This window comes from Bombina bombina, chromosome 1 (genome assembly GCF_027579735.1).
Source record: "Bombina bombina isolate aBomBom1 chromosome 1, aBomBom1.pri, whole genome shotgun sequence".
Lineage (NCBI taxonomy): Eukaryota > Metazoa > Chordata > Amphibia > Anura > Bombinatoridae > Bombina > Bombina bombina.
Window position 1 is genome coordinate 1,550,469,197 of NC_069499.1, and position 24,607 is coordinate 1,550,493,803.

A 24,607-nucleotide genomic window follows, 5' to 3' on the forward strand; every position below is an offset into this window, starting at 1 on the left:
CTTTTTTATTGACACGCGGAGTGTTACGGGCGGATCCATGAAAGTGCTGCGACGCAGGTACGCCAGGTGCATCAATGGATCATGAATATGTACGAAGCATACGGGACATGCTGATATTCCTTATTCATGAGGAGCTGGGAAGCAATTCAGTTATTTCTACGTCATCAGATCCGGGGAGGCGTGCCAGGGGCGTATTTCTGAGTTTCTATTGGCTAAAAGATTTGAAGGGGCGTAATGAATATATAATGAAACTGCCCACTGGGGGAGGGAACCAGGAAACAGTTGCGGGCCCAGGCTCCTCCTGTGGGACTCAGAGCCGGGGATACCGGACGCAGGACAGGTGAGTGGGGTAGGGTGGCATCCTGTGGGTGAGTTATAGTGTATGGGGCCTCTCTTGTGCCAGTGGGCGCTGAGATTTGTAATTGCAAGGGCCCATTCTACATGAGTGGAGATATTCTGCTGCCTCCATAGCAGGAGTAAAAGTCTTATTTCTCAGTGCGGCATCATTTTGCCTCCGCGGCCACGAAGCTGGCAGATCTTGACATCAGCATTAAAATAGTCTTTTTTATCTCCGCCCCACTTCTACCTTTTAACAGCCAATCAGATTCAGCGTTCTCAGGGGCAGAGACCAGAGCTGCAGCAGTGATATTGGGGTGCCCCTGCCCTGGTTGCCCTATGACTTTGGTAACTTTTAATCCTATTTCAAGAAATATCAACAAATGTCCTAAGACTCTTGGATGCAATTCGTTCCTTTAGTAACTAAAAATCAACAAACAGTTGGATCTAATAATGCTTTAATGACAGGTAGAAACGTGATAGATGTTGGCTGTGTGTAATTATAAGCAGGCCTATGTATATATATATATGTGTGTGTGTGTATATGTATGTGTATGTGTGTGTGTGTGTGTGTATATATATATATATATATATATATATATATTCAGCCTATTGCCATATTTTCATGTAATTTTTCTGTATATCCCAGACATTCTTTGAATTCCTTATTTGTCCCTAAACTGTCCTTGGGGCAATAACTACAGGAATCATCTAACCTTTCTCTACAGAGGCGACTCCTTTAAATAACTTTTGAACATGCTATGCTCTAACTTCAAATCATGACACCTTGCTCTGGGACTCCACCTTTATAAATCCCTTAATGTATGTGAAGCTTTCTATCAAATCATTGTCTTGTTGCTTTTTCTCATACAAGTTTCATTCTTGATGTCTTTTCCTGTTTTTTATTTTTAGATATTTTTTTCAAACTGTTGCATTTTGATTACTCATTAGCATTGTATTAATTAACCAACAAATAAATGTATTAAATTACATAAGTTTTTAGCAATTTTGTCTTTCTTAACTGTTTGGCTGCCAGGGGTCATACGATGCGAATGGGCTGATGGTATAACTACTTGTCTTCGCATTTATATGTAACAAAGAAGTTTAGCTTTACCATGGTATATTTATCACATGGTAATATTTAAACTTACATGAAACTCAACATTTTCTGTGATTGAGACAGCGCATTTGATTTTTAAACAACTTTCTAATTTTACTTCTATTATCGATTTCTGTTTGTTCTTTAATATCTTTTGTTGAAAAGCAGGGACGTTAGCTCAGGAGCGTGCACGTGTCTTGAGCACTAAATGGCAGCAGTTTTGCAAGAATGTTATCTTTTTACTAAAGGACTAGATGGCTTCACTGTTTTCTGCCAGGTAGAACTTCAGACGCCTACCTAGGTATCTCTTTAAAAAAAAGGATACGATGGGAACAAAGCAAATTTTTGAGTCTTAATCACAAAATAATTTTTCTCCATTCGGCTACATTTAGCCACTAATCAAAAAGCGCTACCCATGTGCTGAACTAAAAATTGGACAGCTACTAAGCTTACATTCCTGCTTTTCAAAACCTCATTCCTCAAGGTTCACTTGGGGTGGATGCCAGAGGATCGCCAGGGCGCCTTCCTTGAACCCCCCCAGGTGGAGGGAGGCAAAAGGAATAATTGTAGATGGGGGAATTACAGGACATGGGGCTTTACCCACAGCTGCTTGGGTAATGTTTGTTTTACCGGGTAATCCTAGGATTACCTGGATTTCTTACTTTACTCATAAAAATAAATAAAAAAATATCTATCTCTCACACACACATTGGAGCCCTTCCTAGTCCAACCCCTTGTCATATACTATATCCTTTTGATTCATTTTTAAAGGGATACCGAACCCAAATTTTGTCTCTCATGATTCAGAGCAGCAATTTTAAGCATCTTTCAAATTTAGTCCTATTATCAATTTTTATTCGTTCTCTTGGTATCTTTATTTGCAAAACCAGGAACTAAAAATAAATGGTTAAAGGGACACTGTACCCAATTTTTTTCTTTTGTGATTCAGATAGAGCATGACATTTTAAGCAACTTTCTTATTTACTCATATTATCAAATTTTCTTCATTCTCTTGGTATCTTTATTTGAAATGCAAGAAAGTAAGTTTAGATGCCGGCCCATTTTTGGTGAACAACCTGGGTTGTTTTTGCTGATAGGTGGATAAACTCATCCACCAATAAAAAAGTGCTGTCCATAGTTCTGAATTAAAAAAAAAAAAAAAAATCTTAGATGTTGTCTTTTTAAAATAAAGATAGCAAGAGAACGAAGAAAAATTGATAATAGGAATAAATTAGAAAGTGGCTTAAAATTGCCTGCTCTATCTGAATGATGAAATAAAAAATTTGGGTTCAGTGTCCCTTTAATGGCGAGGCTTTGCAGTTCAAGTACATATTATATTTTGTCTCTCTCCCAACTTGTTTTATGTCTTTTTAAGCATAGGAGCCGGCCCATTTTTTGTTAAGCACCCTGGATAGCGCTTGCTGATTGGTGGCTACATTATAAAAAAGTGTATATATGTGTGTAATACTTTTATTTTAACCCTTACAGTTTACTTCAGGTCTCAAGCCGTGCTAAATAATTTTAGTGCTAACCATAACTTTAGCTTGTAATGTTAGTGCGGTCGTGATATCCATTGAAAATATAGGTCGCGCTCAAGCGAAGTCAGGTGCGTTAAAGGGATACTGAACCCAAATGTTTTCTTTTGTGATTCAGATAGAGCATGACATTTTAAGTAACTTTCTAATTTACTCCTATTATCAAATTTTATTAATTCTGTTGGTATCTTTATTTAAAATGTAAGTTTAGATGCCGGCCCATTTTTTGGTGAACAACCTGGGTTGTTCTTGCTGATAGGTGGATAAATTCATCCACCAATAAAAAAGTGCTGTCCAGAGGTCTGAACCAATAAAAAAAAAGCTTACATGCCTTTTTTTCCTCAAATAAAGATAGCAAGAGAGAGAAGAAAAATTGATAATAGGAGTAAATTAGAAAGTTGCTTAAAATTTCTGCTCTATCTGAACCACGAAAGAAAAAAATTTGGGTTCAGTGTCCCTTTAACCCTTCTTTGGTTAACTCTGTTTACCATGGACTTGTTCAGTTTGCGCGATAATGTTAGCAAGGTCAAACGATACTGCTCATCTAGATACTAACATTAGCGCGCACCACTTGTAGTCTGGCCCTTGGTACTAAGTTGTACAGCATTATGGGTAACAGTGTCATGTTTGGGGATTGGAGTGTTTTGGGTAGCACATAAATGTTGGTCATCCAAGTGACTAAGCATGTGCAGAGAATGATGGTTTAGGGGCACAGCAGGTGATGTGATTGAGGATATATCGGTGTCTTCAGGTATCTGAGCCCATTAGTTGTATGGTACGGAGAGCATCTAGATAGTTTATACCCAGTATACCTTCTTATCTGTCTGAGTGTACAGGGTACATTGTATCTAAGTAGCACGGCAAGTGTTTGCAGCTGGAACTGTTGATGGTTTTTGAAAATGTGCAGTTGGGTAGCACATCAGATGTGTAAAACACAGAATGCCCACATAACAACAAATGTGCATTTCCCAGTGGCAGATCAGTAATGTAGAATGGTTTGCAATTGTGTATGGAATAGTTAAGATATCTAACAGCGCTCACCTACTTCCTTATGGCTCCTGGGTAATAGGGTATCTAGCTTACCCTAATTAAAGATACAAATACAAAAATAGTCCAAAAATGTGTGAAAAAATTATTAATATATGCAAAATAAATAAATAATGGGGACCCCAAAAGATGAAAAATATGTGAAAAGTGAAAAATTTTCACACATTTTTTCCACATATTTGTAAACACATTTTTTATTTATACTTTTATCCCAGGATTTATATATTTATATTAAATATTTTTATATTTTATAATATCACTGGACTTTTCCAACAGATTTTTTTCACTGGAATTTCCTACTATCAGAACACATTTATTGGATTTATCATTATTTTAAGGTCTTTTTTTTATCATTTTTAAAGATCTTTATATGACTCCCATTTGTTTATCTCCCTAATTGGTTTGACTTCATAGGAACATCATTCTCATTGTTATGATTGGCAACCGTTTTTAAATTGTTATAATTAACAACTGCTTGCAAATTGTTTTCATATTCTGATTGTTTTTATTCAGTTTTTATATGTATGTAGTAAACATGGATCCATGTTATTTATATTTATGATTTGTAATAAACATTTGAACCATTTTAAATTCAATCTGTTAGCATCTTCCTTCGCCTATTCATAGGCGCTCTTGGACTATTTTTGTAATTGTGTATGGAATACAGCTGAAGATCAATGGCAGTACAGGAGTATGGAGCTGCTGGGGATGCTGTATGGAATAGCTGAAGACCAATGGCAGTACAGGAGTATGGGGCTGCTGGGGATGCTGTATGGAATAGCTGAAGACCAATGGCAGTACAGGAGTATGGAGCTGCTGGGGATGCTGTATGGAATAGCTGAAGACCAATGGCAGTACAGGAGTATGGAGCTGCTGGGGATGCTGTATGGAATAGCTGAAGACCAATGGCAGTACAGGAGTATGGAGCTGCTGGGGATGCTGTATGGAATAGCTGAAGACCAATGGCAGTACAGGAGTATGGAGCTGCTGGGGATGCTGTATGGAATAGCTGAAGACCAATGGCAGTACAGGAGTATGGAGCTGCTGGGGATGCTGTATGGAATAGCTGAAGACCAATGGCAGTACAGGAGTATGGAGCTGCTGGGGATGCTGTATGGTATAGCTGAAGACCAATGGCAGTACAGGAGTATGGAGCTGCTGGGGATGCTGTATGGAATAGCTGAAGACCAATGGCAGTACAGGAGTATGTAGCTGCTGGGGATGCTGTATGAAATACAGCTGAAGATCAATGGCAGTACAGGAGTATGGAGCTGCTGGGGATGCTGTATGGTATAGCTGAAGATCAATGGCAGGAGTATGGAGCTGCTGGGGATGCTGTATGGAATAGCTGAAGATCAATGGCAGTACAGGAGTATGGAGCTGCTGGGGATGCTGTATGGTATAGCTGAAGACCAATGGCAGGAGTATGGAGCTGCTGGGGATGCTGTATGGTATGGCAGTACAGGAGTATGGAGCTGCTGGGGATGCTGTATGGAATAGCTGAAGATCAATGGCAGTACAGGAGTATGGAGCTGCTGGGGATGCTGTATGGTATAGCTGAAGACCAATGGCAGTACAGGAGTATGGAGCTGCTGGGGATGCTGTATGGAATAGCTGAAGACCAATGGCAGGAGTATGGAGCTGCTGGGGATGCTGTATGGAATAGCTGAAGACCAATGGCAGTACAGGAGTATGGAGCTGCTGGGGATGCTGTATGGTATAGCTGAAGACCAATGGCAGTACAGGAGTATGGAGCTGCTGGGGATGCTGTATGGAATAGCTGAAGACCAATGGCAGGAGTATGGAGCTGCTGGGGATGCTGTATGGAATAGCTGAAGACCAATGGCAGTACAGGAGTATGGAGCTGCTGGGGATGCTGTATGGTATAGCTGAAGACCAATGGCAGTACAGGAGTATGGAGCTGCTGGGGATGCTGTATGGAATAGCTGAAGACCAATGGCAGGAGTATGGAGCTGCTGGGGATGCTGTATGGAGCTGCTGGGGATGCTGTATGGAATAGCTGAAGACCAATGGCAGTACAGGAGTATGAAGCTGCTGGGGATGCTGTATGGAATAGCTGAAGATCAATGGCAGTACAGGAGTATGGAGCTGCTGGGGATGCTGTATGGAATAGCTGAAGACCAATGGCAGTACAGGAGTATGGAGCTGCTGGGGATGCTGTATGGAATAGCTGAAGACCAATGGCAGTACAGGAGTATGGAGCTGCTGGGGATGCTGTATGGTATAGCTGAAGACCAATGGCAAGAGTATGGAGCTGCTGGGGATGCTGTATGGAATAGCTGAAGACCAATGGCAGTACAGGAGTATGAAGCTGCTGGGGATGCTGTATGGAATAGCTGAAGACCAATGGCAGTACAGGAGTATGGAGCTGCTGGGGATGCTGTATGGAATAGCTGAAGATCAATGGCAGTACAGGAGTATGGAGCTGCTGGGGATGCTGTATGGAATAGCTGAAGACCAATGGCAGTACAGGAGTATGGAGCTGCTGGGGATGCTGTATGGAATAGCTGAAGACCAATGGCAGTACAGGAGTATGGAGCTGCTGGGGATGCTGTATGGAATACAGCTGAAGACCAATGGCAGTACAGGAGTATGGAGCTACTGGGGTTGCTGTATGGTATAGCTGAAGACCAATGGCAGTACAGGAGTATGGAGCTGCTGGGGATGCTGTATGGTATAGCTGAAGACCAATGGCAGTACAGGAGTATGGAGCTACTGGGGATGCTGTATGGTATAGCTGAAGACCAATGGCAGTACAGGAGTATGGAGCTACTGGGGATGCTGTATGGTATAGCTGAAGACCAATGGCAGTACAGGAGTATGGAGCTACTGGGGATGCTGTATGGTATAGCTGAAGACCAATGGCAGTACAGGAGTATGGAGCTGCTGGGGATGCTGTATGGAATAGCTGAAGACCAATGGCAGTACAGGAGTATGGAGCTACTGGGGATGCTGTATGGTATAGCTGAAGACCAATGGCAGTACAGGAGTATGGAGCTGCTGGGGATGCTGTATGGAATAGCTGAAGACTTGGGTTGTCACTTTGGAGAGGAGGCCTGATTGTCCTCTGCCCCAGCAATACAGAAGGACTGGCTGGCCTGGTGCAGCTGGGATATGGTTCGAGACTGTTGTACGGATAGGAGTGGTCTGGACAAGTAAAAAGCAATTTATATTCATTCTGTATTTCCCTTGTTATCGCTGTAAAATACCTTGGCAAATAGTTTTTCCTCTTTCTTCTCCCAGATGTACAGGAGACCTTAAAGGGACTTAAAACCCAACATTTTTCTCTTATGATTTGGAGTGATCATAACATTTTAAACAACTTTTCAATTTTCTTCTATTACATTTACTTTGTTCTTTTGTTATCCTTTGTTTAAAAGAAGGTATGTAAGCTCAGGAGTGTGCACTTGTCTGCAGTACAATATGGCAGTAGTTTTGCAACAATGTTATACATTAGCAAGCGCACTAGATGGCAGCACTATTTCCAGTCATGTAGTGCTTCAGGCATGTGCACGCAACCTACCAAGGTATCACTTGAATAAAATGAGAACAAAGCAAATTTGATCATAGAAGTAAACTGGAAACGGTTTTAAAATTTTATTCTCTATCTGAATAGTAAAATATTTTGTGTCATGTCCCTTTTTAAGTGCATTCTATCCTGAGAATCTTTCGATAGGGCAGCGCTACATTGAGTGTCGGGTTTTAAAGGGACAGTCTACACCAGAATTTTTATTGTTTTAAAAGATAGATAATCCCTTTTATTACCTATTTCCTAGTTTTGCATAACTAACACAGTTATATTAATATACTTTTTACCTCTGTGATTATCTTGTATCTAAGCCTCTGCAAACTGCCCCTTTATTTCAGGTCTTTTGACAGATTTGCAGTTCAGCCAATCAGTGCTGGCTCCCAGGTAACTTAACGTGCATGAGCACAGTGTTATCTATATGAAATACATGAACTAACACCCTCTAGTGGTGAAAAACTGTTAAAATGCATTCTGAAAAGAGGTGGCCTTCAAGGTCTAAGATATTAGCATATGAACCTCCTAGGTTAAAGGGACAGTACGCTGTAAAAATGTTTTTCCATTAATGTATTTTAAATGACTTGTAATACCAACTGCAGAGTATAAAATATTTGAGAAATTGCATTTTCATGCTTATTTGTGTATATGAAGTAGCTGATTTTGTGCTTTGAAACCACAGCCTATTACAATGGGTTGAACTTAAAGGTGATATCAGATCTCATTATGTCATAACTTTGTGTAAACAGACTAGCTTCCTTATCTTTTATTTGGCTGGAATACAAAGCTCAATACATAGAGAGAACAATGGAAAATGATCATTTTATTACTTAACTATCCTGCATCCCACTGAGAGTGTAATCTCTTCTGGCTGTGTATACTTAGGCTATTCAATAGCCTATACTCCAGTATTAATTTGTTCAGTATAGGTGGCGATACCACAGGCTAAATTAGCTATTTCAAATCCTGAAATAGGAGTAAAGGAGCTACTTGTAACCAATTTAATACACTCTAGCAGGTTAAAAGGATCATTGGGAATAATTTAAAGGGGAGAATTTTTTTGGGTAAACTGTCCCTTTAAGCTTTGAACTAAGAATACCAAGAGAACAAAGCAAAATTGGTGATAAAAGTAAATTGGAAAATTGTTTAAAATTACATGCCCTATCTGAATCATGAAAGTTTATTTTGGACTAGACTGTCCCTTTAAGTGTGCTCCAGAGCTCCTATCAGCCTGCTTTGCTTTACTCTTCCACAAAGGATATCAAGAGAACAGCTCAATGTGATAATAGAAGTACATTGGAAAGTAGTTTTAAATCGCATGCTGTATCTGAATCCTGAAAGTTTTTTTACTTTAATGTCCATTTAAAGTGCTGAAGTATTATAAATAACCACTAAATGCAGTAGAAGTGCATAATAAAAAGACAATGCAATAACACCTACTCTGAATTTCAAATAAGCAGATTTTTGTTTTTTTTTCTGCCAAATGTATAAAAAAAAATTATCCCATTTTCTGGTCCCCTGTATCATGTGACAGACATCAGCCAATCACAGACTAGTATACACTGAGCTTGTGCACGTGCAGAAGATGTCAATATAAAAAGACTGTGCAAAATGTGATAACGGAAGTAAATTAGAAAGTGTCTTAGAACTGCTGCTCTATCTGAACCATACAAGTTTTTGAGTTGAGTTCCCCTCTATACACAAGACAGGAACCACAGTACAAGAAAACAGAACTTCTGAGCAACCTTTGTCACATAAAAGGTATTGTAAAGTATTTTGTGGGCTATATACCCTAGACAAGCTGTCCTCAGATTGTCCTTTTGATATCTCTAATTCAGTACGCACATGGTGTGCATTTTAAGATGGGGCAACGCTCTCGTGTAATTTATCTTTATAAATGCACTCTCTTTCTGTGCAGAGAACCTCCCTTCTGGCTTTAACATGTAATTATTATTTCCCTTAAGGTAGTCCCTGCCTCGCTGAGGGATTAGAGGGCAGCTTTTTTGTGTTTGCTGATGATACTGAATTGTTTCAGATAATTAGATCTGAGTCTGGTGGACTGGCCCTGCACAGAGATTTGTGCACACTGAAAGGATGGACTAGTAAATAGTACATTTAGATTCAGCACAGATGACTGGAAGAACATTAACTGGTATCAAATACTAATTAGAAACTACATCTTTTTCATTTGAATATATATATAATTTTAATGCTTTTTTCTTCATCACCCATTTCCATGTCCCTCAAAATAAAAGGACTCGTGTTAACCCATCACAACCCTGTCCATGTATGTGGTGTATGACTGTGCATTGCGGTTTGCACAAATGCATTATAGGACACATTTTAAACATTGCATCTGCTCGCATGGCTTCATTTACACGATGCAAGGCACTGCTGGCTATTTGAGCTGCTTGTGTACAGAGCATATCTAGTTATGCTCCTTTGCTGATACACAGTAAAATGAAATAGGTTTTATTAGTTGCTTAAAAATAGTCATATTTTTATACACTAGAATGTCACTTCTATAAGTCAAATATAGACAACTTCTGCTCTTGGGAGTGGTTAACCAAATTAGATCTGTTCTGTCTACAAAACAGGCTCTTGAATAGTTCTATATGTACCTTGTATATTCTGTATAGTTTATTGGTGTTTCATGTAAAAATACAGCAAGCTGATGATATCTCTTAAACAATGAATACCATGGGATCAAAGCTAGCTTATAATACAAGTAAATTAGAACTTTTTTTTTTTTCTTCTGAATCACAAAATAATTTAATGTATCTCGTGCAAAACAGGTGGCTATTTACATTCAGGTTTTTTAATTTTGAGGGGCACTGTAAACCTATCTTGCTATTCTTACCCAGAATTCCCTAATGTAGTGGGCACTGTTAGGTTTTATAAGGGGACAATATCCAGATGGGCTATATCTGTTGCATATTTCTTTTTTCCCTCTCATCCTTTAACCCCTTAATGTTTAGCCTCTAATGGCCAGTGTCATACCCTGTATGCTGGCTGTTAGTGCACCTGTCTCTCCTGTGTTGGCATGACCGCACTATTTCTGCATGCCACAGGGGTGAGGCAGTGCAAAAAAAGTGAAATGGAGATGAGGCTAGAGATTACAGGGACAGTCAGAGGGGCCCCTCCATTCATGAGATACATGCTGCGATAAGGGTGTATCTCATACTGCTGCTGGATGCCTGCATGTAAGGCTAGCCAGCAGCAGTACAGTAACTGTCAATGACGGTTACTGTGTGTATACAATAAAGGCCGTGACTCGCTGCAAGCAGAGCAGCGTGTAGATGTGGCTGGGCGCGCTCAGTGTGTCCGGCCTTTTCATCTCTGAGCACTCTGCTGCGCCAGCTTGCGTAGCTGAGCGCTCAGAGATGAAATATTTGAACTTCAGAAGCGATGCGACGCATTGCTTGCAGCTGCTTCTACTCGCGCCACATTGCTTGCAGTGTGTCGCAGCCTTAACTGACAGCCAGTCGCAAAGATTGTATACTTAAAATGGAGCCTAGATAATCGCATGCCCCAGTGCATGCTTGTGTCGTGCTCAGTGGCCAATCACTGGATTCCTCAGGAGTGAAGAAGTCCAGTGATGCACAAAATAGTGGCCCATGGCCATGTGATCACTGACAGCCAGTTGTAGTGATCACGTCATTGTTTAACAATGTCTTGGACCCTCCCCTTCTGTTTCAGTGAACACATACAGTAAAAGTGTAAAATTATTTTTTATATATATTTTTAAATTATTTTATTTGAATAAAGTTTTAATTTTATATTAAAGGGATAGTCTATACCAGAATTTGTATTGTTTAAAAAGATGATCCCTTTATTACCCATTCCCCAGTTTTGCAAAACCAACAGTTCTATTATGTTTTACCTCTGATTACCTTGCATCCAAGCCTCCGCAAACTGCTCCCTTATCTCAGTGCTTTTGACACAGTTTAACCAATCAGTGCAGACTCCTAAATAACTTCATGGGAATGAGCACAATTTTTATCTATATATGACACATATGAACTAGTACTGTCTAACTGTGCATAACTTTCAAAATGTTCTGAGCTAAGAGGCGGTTTTCAACGGTTTAGAAATCGGTTTGAGCCTACCTAGGTTTAGCTTTTCAAAACTACCACCAAGGTAACAAAGCAAATTTAATGATTAAAGGGACAGTCTACACCAGAATATTTATTGTTTTAAAAGATAGATAATCCCTTTATTACCCATTCCCTAGTTTTGCATAACCAACACAGTTATAATAATACATGTTTTACCTCTGTGATTACCTTGAATCTAAACCTCTGCAAACTGCCCCTTATTTCAGTTCTTTTGACAGACTTGCATTTTAGCCAATCAGTGCGGGCTCATAGGTAACTCCATGTGCATGAGCACAGTGTTTTCTATATGAAACATATGAACGAACACCCTCTAGTGGTGAAAAACTGTAAAAATGCCCTTCAATGGCTTAGAAATTACCATATGAACCTCCTAGATTTAGCTTTGAACTAAGAATACCAAGAGAACAAAGCAAAATTGGTGAAAGAAGTAAATTGGAAAATTGTTTAAAATTACATTCTCTATCTGAATAATGAATGTTTGTTTTGGACTAGACTGTCCCTTTAAAGTCAATTGGAAAGTTGTTTAAAATTGTGTGCCCTATCGGAATCATAAAAGTTTAATTTTGATTACTGTCCCTTTTTTAAGTGGTGTGTGTGTTTTTTTTTTTTTTTTTTTTTTTTTTTTTTTTTCCGCTTTTGTATTTTTGACCTGAATTTTCATTTTCTGCCATTGGCGATAAAATAGTTAAACATAATGTGTCAAAATACCTGTATATAAATACACAGGGGCATCTAAATTTTACAAATATATAGTTTTGTGTAGCAGTTTTGAATTGGGTGACTGCTATTTAGGTTACAGTCCAAGCATAGCAAATCTTAGTGTTTACAATAATATAGCCCATCTGTGTAGTATTTGGCCTATATTTGCTATAAATTACTTGGAAACGGACATATGGGGTATTTATAAAATCAGAACATAATGTATCTGGTGATATTTTTTTCTTTGTAGAATTAGTTCTAAAGAAAACAAAAAAAACAAACGCTTCCCCCTATTTTTCAGTATTGTTATTTTTTGTTATTTTCTGTACCCATGTGGGGTATCGCTAGAAAGGTCTGTTTGTTTAAAAAATAGTGTATAATGTATGAAAGCAATTAGTGAGCAAAAATGCTTGTGTCAGAAAAACTGGGAATGTTTCTTTCATGCTTCCGCTAGAGCATACAATTTTAAACTTATTTCCAATGTACTTCTATTATCAGATTTTCTTTATTTTCTTGCTATGCTTTGTTCAAAAGCAGGAAGGTATGTTCAGGAGTGTGCACGTGTCTTCAGTACTGTATGGCAGCAGTTTTCCACCAATGTGCAAACATTAGCAAGAGCACTAGATAGCAGCACTATTTCCTATTATGTAGTGCTGAAGACATGTGCACGCTACCTATCCAGATATTTATTCAACAAAGAATAACATGAGACTGAAGAAAACATGATGATAATAAAAACATTCAAATGTTATTACTTTTATTTTTAAATTTCTATTCTCTATCTGAAAAATGAAAGGGTTTCATGTCCCTTGAGAGGTTAATTTATCACAATTTGTTTTGGGACTGCGCTTTAACTCTATATTAAAACAGTAACGGGGTAAATTATTTAAGTGAAAGTCAATCCTAGCGTTTTACAAACGGTAGGATTGACTATTGATGCAAATAAAGGGGATTTTCATTCATGAAGTAATAAGTAACTTCATGTAGAAAGCTCCTTTGTTTCAACCGATCGCCGTTCTTAGCTGCTACAGCAGCCCACGGATAAAACATTTTTTTTGCTAAGAGGTGACGCTTTCATCTCTTAGCCAATAGCTGTGCGGTAAATCCAGCTTGGCGCCCATGGGAGCCGGATTTACTGCATGGCTATTGGCTAAGAGGTGAAAACGTCACCTCTTAGCAATAATTTTTTTTTAGCCGTGGGCTGCTGTAGCAGCAAAGAACAGTGAGCGGTTGAAACAAAGGAGCGTTCTACATGAAGTATCTTATAGTTCAGGAATGAAAGTCCCATTTATTTGGTTCAAAAGTCAATCCTAGCGTTTGTACAACGCTAGGATTGACTTTCACTTTAATGAATGAAATACCATAGCTACACCTTGTAATCTTTTTTTTAAAAAGTTCCTGTAAACACATCTGTAATTGCAATACATTAACTTTATCATCCAAGTCTAAACATTTTTTAAAACAAATTAACATTCTTTAAACTGCAATAGTTTTTCAATGGCCAAACTCCGCCCACTCTTTGCCTTATTTGTAGGAGACAATCTGGGCGGAGTCTACAGACAACACGGCTAGTCGCAAGCATAAAGTTAGTATAAAGTGCATAGCTAAATCCAGTTAGGGACAGATATATAGCTTGGACCAGCTTTGAAGTTGGCAGCGTCCATTTCCAGTTCTGAGAATTAGAAAAGCCAGAATTTTCAACTATATTACGCACAACTAAACATTTTATATAAAAAATCTCAAGGTCTTTACAGCGTCCTTAAATGTATAAACACCTTGTTACTGGAGTAGACATAACTAGCCTGTCACTATTTTAGCAAAACACCTTTTTTTTTGTTTGTTTTTTACCTGATCTTATCAGATCAACCCTGCTTAAGCCAAATAGGGACATTTATGTTGCAGGGTTAAAGGGACACTAAACCCAATTTTTTCTTTCATGATTCAGATAGAGCATGCAACTTTCCAATTACTTCTATTATCAATTTTCTTTGTTCTCTTGGTATATTTATTTGAAAAGCTGCAATGTAATCTTATGAGCCAGCCCAATTTAGGTTCAGCACTTGCTGATTGGTGGCTAAATGTAACCACCAATTGGCAAGTACTATCCAGGGTACTGAACCAAAAATGGTCCAGCTCCTAAGCTTTCATTCCTGCTTCTTCAAATAAAGATACCAAAAGAAAGAAGCAAAATTGATAATAGGAGTAAATTTGAAAGTTGCTTAAAATTGCATGCTCCATCCAAATCCATAAAAGAGAAAACATTGGGTTTAGTATCCCTTTAAAGGGACACTGAACCCAAATTTTTTTCTTTCGCGATTCAGATAGGAGTAAATTAGAAAGTTAAAAATGCATGCTCTATTATCAATTTTTCTTCATTATCTTGCTATCTTTATTTGAAAAAGAAGGCATCTAAGCTTATTTTTTTTTTTCTTGGTTCAGACATCTGGACAGCACTTTTTTATTGGTGGATGAATTTATCCACCAATCAGCAAGGACAACCCAGGTTGTTCACCAAAAATGGGCCGGCATCTAAACTTACATTCTTGCATTTCAAATAAAGATACCAAGAGAATAAAGAAAATTTGATAATGAGAGTAAATTAGAAAGCTGCTTAAAATTTCATGCTCTATCTGAATCGCAAAAGAAAAATTTGGGTTCAGTGTCCCTTTAAGCTTGTAAATTCTGTAGTGTGCACTTCCAATTCTCCTAACTGGGAAAGCCCACAATCTTTAATTCTAAATTACAGGTAATGACCGTATATTGCACAGTTGTTTGTTTACTGTGCAGAATAAAAACATTTATATGACATCCTCAATGTGTTTCATGTCCCTTTTCAAGTCAGTGTTTTAACTGCTTAAAGGACCAGTCAACGCAGTAGATTTGCATAATCAAGAAATGCAAGATAACAAGACAATGCAATAGCACTTCGTCTGAACTTCAAATGAGTAGTAGATTTTTGTTCTGACAATTTTAAAAGTTATGTCTTTTTCCACTCCCCCTGTACCATGTGACAGCCATCAGCCAATCACAAATGCATACACGTACCATGTGACATCCATCAGCTATTCACAAATGCATACACACTTATTCTTGCACATGCTCAGTAGGAGCTGGTGACTCAAAATGTTTAAATATAAAGACTGAGCACATTTAGTTAATGGAAGTAAATTGGAAAGTTGTTTAAAATGGCATGCTCTATCTGAATAATGAAAGTTTAATTTTGATTGAGTGTCCCTTTAAGTGTGCCATTAAGGCTCAGGGCAGTAACAAATCCCTTTTTTCTTCTCTCCAGCTCCTCAATCAGTGGGATGTGTGTTGTGATGCCCTATGTGTGCAGCCACTGGAAGTTGGCATGTTGTGTGCAAGGTCACTGTGGTTTTACTTTATTTTGTAAACATTTCTGTGCCTTTGTGTTTGAAAGGGCAGAAAAGCCCACAGCATGCAGGGACTGTATTCTTCAGAGTAGGATTCTGTAACATTTTTTTTAATAACTTTATTTATAAATAAAAGCACAAGTACAGTTTGAAAACCTTTTTTTCTTCTCCCCCTCTACCTGTTGCTGTGCGTATGCTGCGGCAGTCATTAGGTATAAGTATGTCCTGAGATTGGCACCTGGATATTTTGTTTTAATAAAAAGAAAAACACATTTTATATTACAAAATAGTGTACTGGAGCTGTTCAGTTAAAAGGATACTATTGGCTATGTTTGACTATTTTTTGCTACTTTCTGTATACACTGTCCTTCCAAAAGCAAAACCGTAGCTGATCAGTAGAGCTCATAGTTTCCAAGATACCCACATCTCATCACATGGGAGTGAGTTACCTATGCATCATGTCTGTGTCGTGCTGCTCCTACCCACCAGAAAGGGTTAATGAGTCATATGACCTGCTGTATGTGGCATACAGTGACTCCCTGGTACATTGTAACTAGGGAATCCTCACATTCTGCAGTGAGGGATTTAATACTCTACTACTGCAGAGGCTAAGGGGCGCTTATTCCTACAATGTTTATTTTTAATCTCTGCAAATTTATGGCTATTTTTAGGTGCATGTGGAATATGCAACTCTAGCCTCGTCCCTGCAAAAGGAAATAAAATGCTCTTTAGCTAATTGACTCCTGAATTTGATAATTCCCAGTTCAGATTTTAGTGTTTCTGAGCGCGCACACTGACTAATACAGGCCTGCGCTGTAGCCAAAATCTATCTCTGAAGATGTTCTCATTAAAGGGACATTATACACATTTTTTCTTTGCATAAATGTTTTGTAGATGATCTATTTATATAGCCCATAAAGTTTTTTTTTTTTTTTTAAATTAATGTATAGTTTTGCTTATTTTTAAATAACATTGCTCTGATTTTCAGACTCCTAACCAAGCCCCAAAGTTTTATGTGAATACGCTCGACTACCTTCTCCAGCTTGCTCCTGTTTGTGTAAAGGGTCTTTTCATATGCAAAAGAAGGGGGAGGGGGGAGTGTCTTATTTGCCACTTGCAGTGGGCTTTCCAGCTACCTTTTCAACAGAGCCAAACTGACAGCTTCTGAGTACGTTTTTAAACAGTTTTATACTGGATTTTTATATCAGTATCTGTGCATCTTATTCTTTATAGTAGTGTCTGTTACATGCAGTTATATGAAAATGAGTGTATACTGTCCCTTTAACTTGGTCTGTATCAATACCTCCTCACCAAATCTTCTGTGTCCCACTCCCGGTTTTTCTTGCTGTCTCTCATACTCGCACACAATTGCTGTCTCCCTCAGGCATTCATGTGCACGTTCTCACAATCTCTCTTTATTTTATTGCTTATTCTTTCTCTCAAGCACTCCCCTTGTGTCTTTGCTATCTTTTCACCCATTATGCACTTTTGCCCCCAGTCCCTCCTCTTGCCCTCTCTCTGCTTCTCTTCCGACCATTTATCTCACTGTAACTGAAATGTTCCCTATCTGCAAGTATTAAACAAATGATCCTGTGCCTCATCGTACTCTGTGTATTACACAGCCTGTTTTAGTTAACCCATTCTCTGCCAGGCATGCCCTCACACTGGCTCACATAGTCCTAGTCTCAGCCTCTCCCTGCTCCTCCACCTATATACTGAATGGTAAATCACACCCAGAAACCTGTGCGGGTGCTGGCTTCTTGCCACCTGCTGCTAAGCGTTATCCCATACAGTTTGTGCACCTGTCCTAGATAAGAACAACGCCATGCTGCACAGGAATTATATTATTGTGTAATACAGTACAGTTGGCCAGTTTATACTAAAAATATACGTTGTCCTACTCGTATACACGCACAATAAACTGACTAGTAAACTATAGTGCTAGAGGGGAGAACCCACTCAATAAATGTGTCTATATAGAGTGTAATAGATGCAATTTGGAACAAATCTGTAGCTGTCCTTTTTAGAGTTTTATTGCAAGACGGACACAATCGGGCACTTCCTGTTGCTCTTTCATATGTATGAAAGAAAAGCCTGGTGTAATATGACCCTGTACGTAGTCCATTTTATGATTTGTGTGCTTAGATAGGGGAGACTAACAGGGTAGTGTTTGCTAAAACTCTTTCCAATAGATTTCCATCTGTGTAACTGAGCCGTAAGCTAATCTAAGTTTGGCAGGATCTTTACTTGTGACATACATGATGGGTAACAAAAAGTGCTCTGGGTTTTATGTGGGTATTTAAATGCATAAATGATTAGCTCTAAATTGGTGGACAATAACATTTTTCTATTCCTAATGAAAAACAATGGAATCAGCCTCTTGTCAAAAACAAACGTCTTTACTGCTTCACATCATGGGGAAAAAGGACAATGGTTCAAGCCCTATAGTGGGCTCTTAGTTATCTCTCTTTTTTTTTTTTCTATTCCTGATCATGGCTCACAATGGGCCAATGTTCTATCCTGGCTTTCATGTCCCTTTTTACTTACTACATATAAAAAAAAAAAACGACAAAATAAACAAACCGGGTTATAGAACAGGCGGTATTTGACCACTGTTGCTACCAACTCTGTGTAGTCAGAAAACAAGACCTCCTGACTACTTTCTAAAAGCTCCATAATGGTAAATGTATTAGTAAATGGCGCTATTTTAGATTTTATAACCTTTATTTAAAGGGACATAAAACCTAAACAAATAATTAATCATTCAAAGGATCGTACCACAATTATTTTTCACAATACTTTTACTGTCTTTGCTCTGTTTTCAATGCCCCACCCTATGGGACTCATTATCTGGGAGGTCTATTCAGGTAGGAACATGGCAGCTGGCCCCCGTAATGCGCAGGCGCAAGGCCTGCTACATAGCTGCTGACGTCACCACAATAAGTTTATTCTACTGAGAGCAGTATTCCCTCAACTAAAGGCTGGCAGCATCGCTTTTAGTGTTAAACAGTGCGCATGCACGGTTTGTTTAGCTGATGAACAGCCCTTTTTAGGGGCGGTCTAGACTGATCTATTTTAAAATAAATTCCTTTAATTGCGATATAACTAAGCATTGTTTTGATGTCCAAGTAAGTTTATTTTATTGGCTCAACTTTGGTAATTGTTCTATATGTTTTGTTAATGTGCAAAAAGCACACAGTTTTTGTATTCCTTTCAATAATAGTTCAGTCCAAAATTAAAATTTCATATTCTGTCTGAATCATGAAAGTCTTTACCCAATTTACATTTATCTAATTTGCTCTTGATATGGTAGAGAAGTAAATTGTATGCTGTGTCTCAGAACCATGAAAGAAAAAAAATAAAATGGGCATTCATATCCCTTTAAAGTGAATGTAAATATTGATGCTAAAGTGCCCGGTTTTTAAAAATTCGATAAAAAACAGGGGCACTTTAATTCATCAAAATTTACATTTCACTCGTGTTGTGGAAAAAACATACCTGTTAAACTTTACAGCAGTTCCAGCGTCCTCCGGTCATCGCAAGCCACTTCTGATGTCAGAAATGATGGATAGGTCATCCTCCAATCATGGCTTCCCCCCCCGGAGGAATCAGTGTCTGATTCAACACTGTGATTAAAGGAAACCGGATTCCTCATTTTAGACCCAGGAAGAGGCTTTGCGACGGGAGGAGGAAGCTGGAGCTGCTGTCAAGATTAAAAGGTAATTTTTTTTTTTTTTTCTTCACAACAGGAGTGAAATGTAAATTTTGATGAATTAAAGTGCCCCTGTTTTTTATCAAATTTTAAAAAACCGGGCACTTTAGCATCAATTTACATTCACTTTAAGTAGCTTTAACTTTGTTTTTTTTATGAGCATTCTATGGAGCTGTGAGCAGGATATGTGCATATGCTTTTACCAATCAGTGTGTACTACCTGTTAGTTTAAAATAAAAATAAATGGCTTTAAAGGGGTAGTAAACTTACAAAATAATGTTATATAATTCTGCACATAGTGCAGATTTATACAATAAAGGATTGCAGATGATTTTTATTTAAAAGTTCATTTTTCCAGAACGCTGTTCTGAGCGGGTCGAGTTTTCCCTCAGTGTATTGCGGCAACACTGTCTAGTCACAGCGTGCCCGGTCGTCCCATTAAAATGTTATATCATTCTGCAGAATTATATAACATCAGTTTGTAAGTGATAAACTTTTTATAATCGAATCCTGAATGTTACTGATATTTTAGATGGACTTTAATAGGCTAGTGTTAATGACGATTTGCTGTAACTGGCTAGGTAAAAAAAGTAAATTACAGCGCATCTTTTAGAAATTATCAATTAACGTCCATCTAAATATCTCTAACATTCAGGATCTGATTATAAATAATAGAAAGTGTAACATCACCTGAACTTATCCTTTTCATGTAAACAAAAATATTTTAATATGTTTTTAACCTTTTAAAGCAGTTATGACGTTCTATTCCGTCATAATTACACTGGGCTTTAAAGCCGTTATGACGGAATAGAACGTCATAGCTAACGGCTGTCCTGAAGCCTTCTGTGCAGTCAGGACTTGATCTCTGTCTTGGGGGCATTCCTAGGGTTGTAGGGACGCCCCCTAAATAATTGAAATCTCGCGATCGTGGTTTCAATTTGTCTACATCGGAACAGTTGTTCCGATGTAGGCACTTTAGCCCAGACTCGAAAGGGTTAAAGGACCAGTTTTTACTCATGGCTAATTGGGATGATAATCGGCTTTAACTCCATAATAAAACAAAAGTAAATGACAAGCATCATAATTACTCTTTATTTTTAACCTTTTGTTTCACTGCTCCCTCGCTGCTGTGCTAGAGAGCAGTTGTATCCCACCCAATGGCCAATCGGAAGCGCTTATTCAATTTTATGCAAATAACCTAAAGATTGCAATGTGCATGTGCAATCTGTCTCTCACGTGCGTCCTTTTTTCCCATTGGTGAGCGTGTGATGATTCTGGCGTGCACTATTAGGTACATCTGCTGCAAGAGTGAAGCCAAACTGTATAGAGATACTTGCCAGAATAAAGTGATGCGGCTGTTACAGCTCCTGCTATATTATTTGCATAGTTTTCCTAGTAGTCTTCTTATTTTTGATATTGATGCTCATTTATTGAGCTCTGGTCCTTCTTCACAATAGCAGTGACGTCATTGTGAGGGCCGGTGCATGCGCAATGAGCTGCAGTACGGCCAGAAAATACTGTTTGGGGTATGGAAAAAATATTTATAGACCTACAAAACGATGTATCCTTATTGCCCAGCACCAACATAATTATGTCTGCAAATTAGTTTAAAATATATTCTTGTTTTGGGTAAACTGTCCCCTTTTTATTTTTATTTTTAAAAGTGCTTTTCAATATGGTTGATGGGAATATATTGTTTCATGCCTCCATAAAAGTATTTTCTTAAGATTTTATATCTAGAGGTCAGAATCGGTATATTTTTGCCGACTGGTTGCTACTGTGATAGCCTAACTAAAAGGTTGTCAAAGGTAGCCTAATTTGAAAGAGGAGCCCCCTTGTACAAGTGCAGAAATTAACCTTTCTCCAACATAGGTGTGTCCGGTCCACGGCGTCATCCTTACTTGTGGGATATTCTCTTCCCCAACAGGAAATGGCAAAGAGCCCAGCAAAGCTGGTCACATGATCCCTCCTAGGCTCCGCCTTCCCCAGTCATTCTCTTTTCCGTTGTACAGGCAACATCTCCACGGAGATGGCTTAGAGTTTTTTGGTGTTCAGATTCTGTAATAGATACTCTTATTCAGGCTAGAAAGCCTGTAACTAGAAAAATTTACCATAATATATGGAAAAAATATATCTGTTGGTGTGAATCTAAAGGATTCCCATGGAACAAGATAAAAATTCCTAAGATTCTTTCCTTTCTACAAGAAGGTTTGGAGAAAGGATTTTCTGCGAGTTCTCTGAAGGGACAGATCTCTGCTTTATCTGTTTTACTTCACAAAAGGCTGGCAGCTGTGCCAGACGTTTAAGCGTTTGTTCAGGCTCTGGTTAGAATCAAGCCTGTTTACAGACCTTTGACTCTTCCCTGGAGTCTTAATCTAGTCCTTTCAGTTTTTCAAGGGGTTCCGTTTGAACCCTTACATTCCGTAGATATTAAGTTATTATCTTGGAAAGTTTTGTTTTAGGTTGCAATTTCTTCCGCTAGAAGAGTTTCTGAGTTATCTGCTCTGCAGTGTTCTCCGCCCTATCTGGTCCATGCAGATAAGGTGGTTTTTAGGTACTGAGCCTGGTTTTCTTCCGAAGGTTGTTTCCAACAAAAATATTAACCAGGAGATAGTTGTACCTTCTTTGTGTCCGAATCCAGTTTCATAGAAGGAACGTTTGTTACACAATTTGGACGTTGTCTGTGCTCTAAAATTCTATTTAGATGCTACAAAGGATTTCAGTCAAACATCTTCCTTGTTTGTTGTTTATTCTGGTAAAAGGAGAGGTCAAAAAGCAACTTCTACCTCTCTCTATCTTTTTGGCTTAAAAGCATCATCAGATTGGCTTATGAGACTGCCGGACGGCAGCCTCCTGAAAGAATCACAGCTCATTCCACTAGGGCCGTGGCTTCCACATGGGCCTTTAAGAACGAGGCTTCTGTTGATCAGATATGTATTACAAATTTGATACTTTTGCTTCTTCTGAGGCTATTTTTTGGGAGAAAGGTTTTGCAAACCGTGGTGCCTTCCATCTAGGTGACCTGATTTGCTCCCTCCCATCATCCGTGTCCTAAAGCTTTGGTATTGGTTCCCACAAGTAAGGATGACGCCGTGGACCGGACACACCTATGTTGGAGAAAACAGAATTTATGTTTACCTGATAAATTACTTTCTCCAACGGTGTGTCCGGTCCACGGCCCGCCCTGGTTTTTTAATCAGGTCTGTTGATTTATTTTCTTTAACTACAGTCACCACTGTATCATATGATTTCTCCTATGCAAATATTCCTCCTTTACGTCGGTCGAATGACTGGGGAAGGCGGAGCCTAGGAGGGATCATGTGACCAGCTTTGCTGGGCTCTTTGCCATTTCCTGTTGGGGAAGAGAATATCCCACAAGTAAGGATGACGCCGTGGACCGGACACACCGTTGGAGAAAGTAATTTATCAGGTAAACATAAATTCTGTTTTATGTGGCTTATGGGTGCCCAAGCCCAGCACTATGTGGTGACATCCTTGGTGCTTCCATAAAGCCTTGCAATTACTGTAGTGCAGGGGATCTCTGACAACTGCATCGGATCAGGTTATCCTGTGTTTACAGGCAGATATCCGCACAATGACAATGGCTTTACTCCAACCTTTTCAATGCACACGACAATCTGTTTAAATTGACCCTGAAACTGGCAGTAAATGGATATTGTTACTCAACTAATCCTAATAGTACTTCACTCATAGGGGCCGAATTATCAAGCTCTGAATGGAGCTTGATGCCCCCCCGTTTCTGCGCAAGCCTTCAGGATTGCTGGAAACAGCGGTCTAAAGACCGCTGCTCCATAACTAGTCCGCTGCCTCTGAGGCTGCGGTCTTCAATCCACCCAATCCTATACAATCGGGCTGATTGACACCCCCTGCTAGCGTCCGATTGACCGCAAATCTGCAGGGGGCGGCATTGCACAAGCAGTTCACAAGAACTGCTTGTGTAATGATAAATGCCGACAGCGCATGCTGTCATCATTTATTGATGTGCGGCTGACATGATACGCTACATCGTATCGTGTTCGCTTGCACTTTGATTTGTTAAAGGGGTTTTTGTTTTTATTTGGCACGCTTGCAGAGGTGTGTTCCTCTCCACCAGTAAGACAAATGCAGTTGTCGTTATCGGTACAAGTAAAGATTAGCAGATAGTGCACAAGCAAAGCCGCTGTATTAGATTTAAATTTAAACTACTTTAATTCCCCCCCCCCCCCCCCCGGGGATAAAATATTTTCTATATTTGTAATACTGCTCTTTCATTAAAGAAAGATTAGATTATATAAGAGGTTGTTTCTCCTCTTATATAATCGTCTACATTTGTTAAATCCTTCTCTGTCCTAAGATATTTTCTTGGCATTGCCCTCAGAATAATGCTCCATTTTATGATTTTTCTTGGAAGGAAGTCTGTGTTCCTTTCATTGTTTAACATCTGCTAGTGAGAACAATAACGGAGCTGGAGATAAGAGAAGATAAAACTGCCCACCCCCCTTTAAGGTCCATATTACTTGATAAATTACATGCTTTAATTTGTTAGAGCAAGTCATTTAAGACTATTGACCCTACACTATTCTGTATTTAAAGGGACAGTAAACATTGTAATTCACACTATTTCTCACATGCGTAATACGTCTTTCCCCCCCCCCCCCCAGGTATACATTTTAATTCTGTTCTCTTCAGCACTGCTGCCTTTTCAAACAGCACGTCACAGGCTCACTATCTAATCACAGTGAGACAGATCGTGTTATTGATTTACATGTAGCACACTCCTGCACTAACTAAAGCTGACGGCTTCCCGGCAGAGGTAAGTAATCTTTTGCGCGGGGGGGGGGGGCATATTATGCATTTAACTAGTAAAAATAAATCATAAGGCCATTGTCATGTTATATAATTTTGTACTATGTGCATAATTATGTAACATTTTCCCCAACTATTACTATCCCTTTAACACCTGCAAAAGGGTTAAACACAGTAGAAATGGTGCTCGGGACCCGCAGAGCACTGCAGATCCCGAGCGGGAACCACCACTGATCCGATAGCAGTGATAGTTGCACGTCCTGCATAATTTCTACTGTGTGTTTAACTCCTTTTGTGTGGGTTAAATACACAGTAGTGTAGGGTTGTAAGGGCCATA

At 39.0% G+C, this 24,607-nt stretch overlaps 1 protein-coding gene across 3 annotated transcripts in view; it reads left to right on the forward strand.

Moving 5' to 3' along the window:
• The first annotated feature begins 217 nt into the window (after positions 1-217).
• Positions 218-24,607, forward strand: part of LLGL2 (LLGL scribble cell polarity complex component 2) — a 252,137-nt gene continuing 227,747 nt past the window's right edge. For all 3 annotated transcript variants that reach the window (XR_008401782.1, XM_053709030.1, XM_053709034.1), the window contains exon 1: positions 218-340. Coding sequence is in view for 2 of the 3 variants with exons in the window: in XM_053709030.1 (XP_053565005.1) it covers positions 246-340 (95 nt within the window). In the remaining variant the exon portion in view is untranslated. The remainder of the gene's footprint in view (positions 341-24,607) is intronic.